Source organism: Peromyscus maniculatus, chromosome 12 (assembly GCF_049852395.1).
Source record: "Peromyscus maniculatus bairdii isolate BWxNUB_F1_BW_parent chromosome 12, HU_Pman_BW_mat_3.1, whole genome shotgun sequence".
Lineage (NCBI taxonomy): Eukaryota > Metazoa > Chordata > Mammalia > Rodentia > Cricetidae > Peromyscus > Peromyscus maniculatus.
In genome coordinates, this window is record NC_134863.1 from 9,258,227 (window position 1) to 9,268,255 (window position 10,029).

General features: G+C 50.1%; 1 protein-coding gene across 2 annotated transcripts; it reads right to left on the reverse strand.

Moving 5' to 3' along the window:
• Window positions 1–242: 242 nt before the first annotated feature.
• Window positions 243–9,743, reverse strand: Eif2b5 (eukaryotic translation initiation factor 2B subunit epsilon). 2 transcript variants are annotated; one of them, XM_006987768.4, is made up of 16 exons: window positions 9,472–9,743; window positions 8,397–8,521; window positions 7,369–7,554; window positions 7,111–7,288; window positions 6,946–7,026; window positions 6,608–6,685; window positions 6,058–6,370; window positions 4,497–4,642; window positions 4,156–4,297; window positions 3,931–4,032; window positions 3,350–3,457; window positions 3,115–3,205; window positions 2,503–2,626; window positions 1,675–1,800; window positions 787–897; window positions 243–631 (listed from the first exon to the last, which is right to left on the reverse strand). In XM_006987768.4, exons 1-16 carry the CDS (start codon window positions 9,649–9,651, stop codon window positions 572–574), a joined length of 2,151 nt encoding a protein of 716 aa, XP_006987830.1. In that variant the 5' UTR covers window positions 9,652–9,743; the 3' UTR covers window positions 243–571. The 2 variants fall into 2 exon arrangements, 1 of the variants encoding a protein (XP_006987830.1); XR_013043650.1 differs by having other exon boundaries at window positions 284–631; window positions 1,675–2,190; window positions 9,472–9,715.
• Window positions 9,744–10,029: the final 286 nt, after the last annotated feature.

Genomic DNA, 10,029 nt, shown 5'->3' on the forward strand with positions numbered 1-10,029 from the left:
AAAGGCTATGGAAATAGGCTCTGGCACACCGCTCCACGACCACAGACTGGTCTATGGAGCTTGGGAAGGCAGTTCAGCCATTCACTTCCCACGTGCCAGGGGAACGGAATTAATCAGGTAGCATAGCACCACCTTGTGGCCACCACAAGCCTGCTCCCTTCCCTCCAGGTGTTGGTTAAAAGCAGCTAAGTCAGATCACCTAACTTTCTCTCCTGGCTGATCAGACAGAGTTGGCGAGAAGCCCAAGCACCCCTCTTTTTAATATTAACAAATACAAACCAGAGAGAGGGCCAGCTGCTCTTTACTGTCCCGAGGGAAGCTGGAGAACAAAGGGCTTCCTCTGGCCTACCTCCAACTGCAGGGCTGTCTAAATTTTCCTAACCTCCCGCATCCCAACGTCAGTCAGGACGAGAAGCACACGGCTGCCAGCAGTAGGAAGAACACTGTAGTTGCAACTTCTGTTAAGTCTCGGTCTGTAGCGGCCATTCATGCTTCTGCAGCTAGCTTTCTTGTTCCGCCTCATCTGTTAGGAGGGCAACCAATAACACACCATGGGAACCGGCAGTCAGCGTCAGTCATCCTCAGATGATTCCTCTTCTGCCTCTTTTAGCCATTGGATGAACCTCTGCAGCTGCAAGGAAGCAGAGGGGAGAAACATGTATTCCCTTGTTCTTGTTGTTGGATAAACAGCTCTGACCACAAAGTCCCGAGAGTGGAGGTGGAGGACTAGGTGGAGGACTAGGTGGAGGACTAGGGCATTGGGCAGCAGAGGGCAGCCTGACCTACCTGTCCATTCTTGCGCAACTGCTGGCCTTTGTCAGTTACATCTCTTTGACTGAACCAGCTCAAGATTGTTTCCTCAGCTAAGATCTCCAGCTGGTAAAAGGCCATCAGAACCTACAGGAAGTCAGCAAAGGGGAAGCTCAGGGTCCTTCGGATCCAGCAAGGATATAATAACAATAATGGCTAACATCGGAGAGGAGATCTTAGCACCTCCAGGCTCTCAGCTTCCTCCCATGCACCAAGTAGCCTCTTCAAAATAGACAAGAGAATGGGCAGAGTGGTACGTGCCACTTATAATGCCAACATTTGGGGGTTGGGGGTAGAGGCAGGAGGATCAGGAATCCAAAGTCAACTGCATCACAAGTTTAAGGCCAGTTTGAGGAAAACAAACAGACACCAAGCAAATCATCATCACCATCACCCAAAAGAAAGACAAGAGTGAGCCAGGAGGTGGTGGTGCACACCTTTAATCCCAGCACTCGAGAGGCAGAGGCAGGCGGATCTCTGTGAGTTTGAGACCAGCCTGGTCTACAGAGTGAGATCCAGGACAGGCACCAAAACTACACAGAGAAACCCTGTCTTGGGGGGGGGGGGAACGGACGGACACACAACACAGACACAAGAGTGAACTGTACTGAGACAGGCACGACCCATGGACCTCCTGATGAATGCTTGGCTAGTGCACCCTCAGGCCAGCCCCAATGGCTGCCTCACCAGCACCAGGCTGGCTCTCGATGCATTACCCTAGCAGTAAGCAAGATCCCAGGGACAGATGGTGTGGTGAACAAACTTAGGATGGGCAAAAGTTAACCTCAGTTTTGTGTTTCTGCAGGGGTCAAGAAGGCCTGCTTCAAAGTACATGGAGGATATGAAGTGTGAGATGGTGTTCACCTTGGCCAGGGAAGTAACAAGAGTTTCGTGTTCCAGGAAGAAGTCCTCAATGGCTGCCAGTGCTTCCAAATGGTCAGCTGCACGCTTTATGTAGTTCTTAAAAACAGGGCTCCAGGCTTTGAGCAGCTATGGGAAAAGGAGGGGAAGAGGGAAATGAACTGTGGTATATTCCTTAGCATGCTCCCGAAGCTGAACAGTAAAGACAATCAATATTGATGACATGGAAGGACAAGAGGGAGATGATGTAGGCATTACAGAATCATGTAAGAGGCATTTAGAACTGTTCCAATGAGAGGTTGGAAAGAATTACCTTTCTCAGGGAAGGGAAAAGTGGGTCAGATAGATGCTGTCTCAAAATACCTATCCCCAGCCAGGGGTTAATCTTGTTCTGGGTCAAATCATTGTGGGCTCTGTAACACCAGGTCTATTCTTCATGTTGTTTTAGACTTTGGTCTTGAGATGGAATTTTGCTGTGTTATCCTGGCTAGGCTCCAGTGATCCTTTTGCCTTAACTTCCTGGAAGAGTTAAACTGCAGATATGTTCCATAATAGCTGATTTCCAGGACTACTTCTGAATGTCCTTTTGGGGGCCTGAATGCTCTCAATCCTGGGGTCTCAAGGACCATTCAGTATTAAATATTACCAGACCTGGACCCGCCACTGCCACTCCAGAAACCAACCCCCTTCCACAGGCAAGGAGAATGGACCCAGAAGCAACACAGGCCCACAGCGAGCCCACTGCCTCCCAGCCTCCTCTAAGACAAGCCCTGCAGAGACGTTCAGCTGCCTCCACTGACTCCCTTGCACCTGGCCTCAGTCTTTGCTTACAGGAAGCAGCAGGGCACAGTAGCGGTTTGGGTCAAGCAGGGAATCCATCTGCTGCAGGGGGAACTCCAGGACCACATGACTGAGGACCTGCATCACCTCCTTTAGGCTAATGTTGTAGGCATACCTGTGGGGAGATTCACATGTGTTATGGTTAACAGTGATGGTCCACTTGACGGGACCTGGAATCATCCTAGGAGACAAATCTCTGGACCGTGGGAAGAAGACTTATTCTCTGGCTGAGCACCAGCATTCACTTCCGCTGCTTGGCGGCAGGTGCCATGGGACCAGCGGCTCCCTGCTCCCACCACCGCGAACTGTATCCTCAAACTGTGAGCCAAAACAAAGCCCTCTTTCCCCAAGTTGCTCTCTCCAGGCTTTTTGCTGCAGCCGAAGTAACTCCAGGGTTCACCGTCCTTCTGCTCTAAGCGCAGGAGGGTTCTAACAGCATGCTGGAGGAGAGGAAATCTACTCTGAGGCTAGATGCCAATGTTCTTGCTCCAAACACTCCTGGCCTTCTCCTATCCAGTCTCCTACTCTGGGAAGAAACGCTTGGAGAGGACATCTCTGTTCTTGGGGCATCCCAGAGAAGAAACAGGAAGGGGTCGCTCTTACTTGAGAGAGTTGATCTCCAGGACTAGATTGTCACAGGAAATATTCTCCTCTTTGCCTCGCTGCAGCGTTCCCAGGACCTCATTCTGGAATACTGAAAGGAAAGATATTCACCTTTCCAGATGCTCTGCTTTAAGTCATCTAGTTCCGGCTTTCACAGCAAAGCCTGGACAGGAGAAACTTGAGCCTTTGGCTAGCAGATTCAAGCAAAGAGTAAACTTTCCCACTTTGTTCACACCTTTGATGTCGTCCAATTGAGGGGACCCCGCTCGGCTGTCCAGCTCCTCAGAATCCACACTTCGCTCACTTTCAGTTTCACTCTCGTCTTCCACATTGATTGTGAGTCCTAAGGACAAGGAAAGCTCAGGAGGTGGAGTGCTTGGCTCCCCCGGACAGAAGCCCGGCACCACACAAAGCCGGGGGCGCTGTGCACGCCTGTGATACCAGCACCGAGGAAATGGAGGAGCGGGAGGCTCGAGGTCACGCTCACTACACAGCAAGTGCACTAGCCTAGGAAGTGGTCCTCTCATCTGTACTCTGACACGGCACATGCATACATAAACACACACACACACACACACACACACACACACACACACGCTCACACAAACACGCTCTCACACACGCGTGCACACATACATACATCACAAAGTTTAAAAAAAAAACAAGACCAGACCTAAACACTGACAGACATCAAAATCTGTGTCCTGTCAGTATGAATTGAGGACGCAATAATAATCAGATCCTGAGGCATTCAAAGGTCTCAAAGCTACTCAGGTTACGTAGCAGGCAGGCAGGTAGGTCTAAGGTCTAGCTTACCCCACAGACTCTGTCGCAGCTCCTCCTCTTCCTTCATGCTCACATCTGCAGCTCTCCAGAGGTATCCCTGCCCTTCAAAGCCTACTTCTGCTGGGTTGTAACCTGGAAAAGGCATTGATTGATCTCTTGAGAAGGCCTAGCAGCAGCACCGACTTCTCTGGCAGGACAGGCTCTTCCATGGGGCAGAGAGATGCACAGATGCCCCACACCTGTTCAGCCTCACACCTTTCAGCCTCACTTTCTCCTTTTCTTGGTCAGCCCCAGAATCATCACTGAACTGGCCATCATCTTCCTCTTCCTCTGCATCTGGAGGGTGCAGAGAGATCACCGAACCCTCAGGCAGGGTGATATCCGGGCCCACAACCACCTGAAAGAAAAAAGGATGGAGTGGCAGACTCAATGCACTGAGAACTTATTTTGACCATCAGAATAATGCTTCCTGTTTCGTTCTGGCTTTATACTAAGCTAAGCAGAAGGTCAGAGGAATGTTTACGGGAATATGGTCCCTCGACTCTGCACAATCACTACTCAATTCAGGACTGTGCCCAGCCTGGAATGGGCCTTACCTGGGAAGTGAGGACACAGTGTGGCTTCAGTGTGACCCGCTCCTTGACCTCAGCTTTGTCACAGAGTAGAGACTGGTGTATCTGTGATCCAGCAGCCACGCGGACTCCCTGCCACAGGTAGGCCTGGTCCAGGACCACATTATCACCTGGCTCAGAATGAGGAGGACTTCTGGTCACTCAGGGTCCACCTCTGAAACAGTCCTTCACGGAGGACAAGGCTGATTGACACCAGGCCCAGCTCCCACCTAACTCTGACATTCACCTGCAACAGGATGTCGAAACATCCAGACCCTTCCCAGGTCAGCCCTGAGAGCAGACTGCCCATCCTCCACTACACTTACAATAATTTTATACTCTACATATGCTTCCCTGAGAACCTTCAGGATTTCTCAGAATGAACTATAAATAAACCTTGTAACAGTCATGTGTGTATTACAGAATTTGAATCCTACTATTGGATTCAAAGGGCTAACTACTAGTCTTATATTCTTCAACCAAAGTGAGTTGTCAAGAGGAAGACCACCATTATAGGGGAGCAGAGAGAATACCCTAAGTCCACACTGAGAACACCCAGCCCTCCCTCACACCGTCTCGTTGAGGGTTAGAGAACACACATGCCCTTTGTAAACTGTAGTGGCTAAGCATAGGTGCATGCTCACTCTCCACTTGGATCCAAATATGAACACAGCAGAGGACATTCCCGACTGTGAACAGTCATCTAAGAGTCAGGCTAGGCTGGGTGGTGGTGGGGCACGCCTTTAATCCCAGCACTCAGGAGGCAGAGCTAGGCCTGGTTTACAGAGTTCCAGAACAGCCAAGGCTACACAGAGAAAACCTGTCTTGATAACCACCCCCCAAAAAGTCATAGGCCACCTATCAGCTGTCAAATTCTTATTCTTTCCTGTGTGCCCTTTTCTTTTTCTGTTTTGTTTGTTTGTTTGTTTGTTTGTTTTGGTTAATTGTTTTTGAGATGAGTCTCACTGTGTTGTTGCCCAAGCTGGCCTCAAACCCTGACTCAAGTTACGCTCCTGAGTAGATGGGATTATACACAACTGTGGCCAGCTAACTTCCTTCTTCCTGTCCCCTGCCTGTGTTGTTTAATACAGGTTTCAATATACAGTTCCAGGCTGGCCTCACACTTGTAATCCTCCTGTCTCCATCTCCCAGGTGCTGGGATTGGAAATGTGGGCCCCACACTGGCGGTGGTGGCTCATGACTTTAATGCCAGCACTTGGGAGGTGGAAGCAGGTGGGTCTCTGTAAATTCAAGGCCAGCTGTCTCAAAAACCAAAAGTGTGCCAACAAGCACAAGGACTCTCCCTCTTTCTTTCTCCTCCCACCCTCAAGATTTATTAACTGGATTTTTAATGTTTTGCATGTATGCATGTATGTATACCACATGTATGTTTGGTGCCTGAGGAGGCCAGAAGAGTTCATTGGATTCCCCTGAACTGGATGAGTTAAGGTAGTTGTGGACCTGGTACCCTCCCTAGCCCCTGGAGACACACTCCAGGCCCGTCTGTATCTGTGGGACGGCTGCTGGACTCCCCACCTGCGCTCACCAATGTGGCAGTCGGGGCCAATGACACTGTTGGTGATGGAGCAGTTGCTGCCTATGACAGTGCCAGCTCCCAGGAGCACGTTTTCCTCCAGAACGCTGCCGTGGCCCAGGCTGACTTGAGGCCCTCGGTAGATGTTGTGCCGGGAATGAGTGTAGCTCTGTGTGGTGCTGTCGGTGAAGTTTACTTCTGGAGTGAGAGGGTAGACCCATCGGCGGATGACGTCAGCACAGACAGCTGAGTACATGTGTAGGTTGGAGACCCGGGCACCATACTCCCTAGTTGTCACATGCAAGTGGATCTGGTTTCCTAGGATCTAAAGGAAGAGAAAGGGAGATCGCCCGGTCCAGAAGGCAGGAAGACAGTCCCAAAGCAGAACCCTCTCTAAACCTCACTGCCACTCAGCGATGGCCTGTTTTCTTTGTGGACTGTTTCTCCCAGCTTTCTAGCTATCTTCCTCCCTCTGAAGGCCTAATGAAACAGAAAAGGGAACCAAAGGTTACCAGAGTAAGGTAAATCCTTTCTTCTAGAGGTTTTGGAAGCTATTTCTCACCTCCTCATTCACTAATAGGCCTCGCACAAAATCATCTCGAGTTTGGTAGTCAAAATTGTCTGTGAAGAGTTGAGCTACCTGTGGGGGAAACAGCATGTGCTAAAGTTAAGTACTTCCTCAGGAAACAAAGATTAAGTCCCAGAGAGCCTCCAACCCCATAATAATTGACTATGGAATAAAACCTAGACTTGGTTTCCAACATACCGGGAATGAGGTAATAGCAGCTCTTTACTATACAACAGATAGGAGAAAGAGGGAGAAGACATAATCCCTGGAGCGATAACAGACCCCCGAGAGCTCTACTCTGTGGGTATGAAGCCCTGTTCTGGAGAGTTCACCTGAGGAGAGCAGATGCTGATATGACAGTCCAGTAAGTCATACCGAATCTCCACTCCATCTCTGCTGCTCTGGAACAGGTTCTGTGGGAGAGGTCACAGAGGCTTTAACTTACCCTTCTAGAAGCTCAGCTCCTCCCGCCTGGAGTTCCCCAGATACCCACTTACCAAGGGAAATGAAAATCGCCGGAGGCCTTGGGTCTTCTGGAAATGCAGAATCCGGTTTGTGGTACTATCCACAGCTACCACCACGTTGTCCTCATGGCAGCGTGTAGGGTGGCTGGGGGATGACTCTTTGAAGATCATTGTCATCACAGACACATTTTTTTCTAGCTTCCGTCTTAACCTATAAAGAACAAGAGGCAGAGTAGTCTTAGGGCTCTGCTGGTCCCTAAGTCTTTTCCCTGGCATTTTCCCCACCCTGACCTGTGTTCCTCTAGGGCTCTGGTAATATTGATATTTGAGATGACATCTCCATATATCAGAAGAAAGTCAGAGCGCACCAAGGCCTTGGCATCCACGTCACGGAGGACATCTCCTAGTGATCGGTATAGCTCTGATGTAATTATTCGAACAACGTTGGGGGATGCAGGATGGCACCATTTGGATTTCCTACAGGAAAGGTAGTGAGAGGAATGATAAATTAAGCAACTGATCACAGACCTGACTTTCCACCTCCCTTTAGCATCCACACTTCTCTAAGGCTTCTCTGGGTTCCTGCCAGCGTCCCTGGCTTCAAAGAGACTTATAAACTATAATGAGTGGTTTCAGCATCCAGCGTCATTAGTTTTATGTGTTAGAGAAATTAGGCTATTTCCTTTCTGTTCCTCGACTCCTGTCTTCAAATGTGAGTTTGAACTCAAAATCTTGCCGAAATCTAGGGTATGAAAGTATTCCAAGAATATATTTTTTCATGTCATCTTTCTTGTTCTGAAGTCCATATCAAATTTAAACATTGTATCATGGAAAACCTGCTAATATACTAGTCTTTATTTCTCAAACTCATAAATTCTGAGACTCACTCTCCCAAGATTTTAAGTTTAAAAAGAATTTCCTATGGGCTCGAAACGAAGGTGGGCAGCGGGGAGAGAAGGGTTAAGAGCTTGTTCTTGTCCTTGGGGTCAGAACATACAATATTTGGAAACTCAGTGTCAAGATAAAGATGCTCTTCTAGTAACACTGAAGCCATCAAATAAAAAGCAAAACTCCTGGGACCAAACTGTGTGAGACTCAGAAAACCACATCAGCCTTGACTTTCTGTCACCAGAACCTCAAGGCAGAGGGTGCTCAGCAGCCTGCCACAGGAAAAGCGAGGCAGGCACTAAACCTTACTTGAGAGCTGAACAGATGCAAATTTTTTCCCTCCTCACATACCTTAACTTTGTCCTAACCATCCTGAAAATAAACTGGGAAAAGATGGCGAAACATGAAAAGGAGAAGAAGTGGAACCTTACAGCAAGTGTTCTTTGATCTGAGCAGCCTTCCAGCAGCAAAAGACAAATGTTTCCTGCACACCTGTGGCAGTCAGGAATTCCAGAGTGTAGTCAATTAGCGCCACATTGGCCAGGGGCAAGAGGACCTACGGGGCAGGATATGAAAAAGTCTGAGGTCTTCAATCCATGATTATACTTTGGGTACCCCACTGCAATGATGATGCTCCTTCTATCTGCGTTTCTAGACACTACAGTTTGCTTTATCTCTTAATTCTAAAGTAAACCGGATCCTGTTTGTGCTATTCATGGACTGCTCTGAGGTTCAGTCTAAGGTCCTGAGATTTGGGCTTAGTAGGCATGGTTATCAGACACAGACATGTTATACCAGACCAGAGCTGGCAAAGGATAAATGTTGGTCCTAAATCAGCTCCAGAACTCTAAGCACGAAGGCCTTCTTTCTATAAAATTTCCTTCTATTACCACTAGGAGTCATAGGTAACCACTCAAACACTTGTCAAAAATGAACACCATTAAGCTTCAGAAATTCTTCTTAGGCAAATCTGTGTCTGAGTGAACTATGGGTTGCTGAGTGACCCAGAAGTCTGTAACCCCAAGATCAATTTCCTATGTCTAGGTAATTCTGAGGGTGACGGTAACCCATCCGGTCCTCCTTTCCGCAGATGGAAGGTAAAAAACCCGCACCAGCCCGAGATCCAGTCTTTGCTCTTTCAGGTGTTTTACCATCATCTTTCCCGAAGACATTTCTTTAAATACCCATCTCTCTCTTGCAAGGTTAAAAGAAGCAAAGGGCCCTCTTGCGCTACCAAGTCCCCTTGGGGAAGGCGTCTGTCCAGCGCGGCTCCAACATGCAGCCCTCTCCGTTTCTCCCACGGCTGGGTGGACCAGCCCTGCGAGAATGCACGTTTGCAGGCCACTCACCTGTTGGGACAGTCAATCCCTCCGCCTCCCTCCAGCCAGACAAATCCGACTTTAGGGTGACTTTCCAGGGCACGCTGCACTAAGCAGCCACAGTGGCAACCTCCCGCAGCCCCGCCACCCTCCAGGCCCGCGGGCTGCTCGCGTGCCGGGCGCTCACCCGAGGCTGGTCCTTGGAGATGGGGAAGAAGCGGCGGTTGAAGCTATCCGCCACTAGGACGGCCTGCAGGGGCGGCGGCGGCTCCTCCTCCGCACCTTGGGGGCCTCCGCCGCCCGCGCCGCCGCCACGTTTGTTCGCTCGGCCGGCCGCAGCCCCAGGGAGCGCCGCAGTGGTTGCCATCTTCTTCCCTCGCAGCCGGGACTTCCGCGGGGAAGCTGACACCGCACGCAGTAGGGGACAAAAAGGACTCGTAGTCGAAACGCGAAGGTGCGACCGCAGGGAGAGGAAGGACTGCGCATGCGCTCACCCAGGAGGCGGCCTCGCCCCCGCGCTTGGCCCGAGCCGGGGCGTGGCTAGCTGTGCTGGGTCGGCGCGCACTGGGTGGTGCGTGCGCAGAGGAGGAGTGGGGTTCCGTGGAAGTCTGTCTCGGTCAGAGAGTGCGTCTGTCGGGGTGGACGAGCTAAGGTGGATTCACGCTGAGGGGACTTGTGGAGGCCGGGAAGGAGCCTGCAGCTTCCCTGTCCGGAGCGTATTAAAATTGTAGTTCTCGGGGGGTGG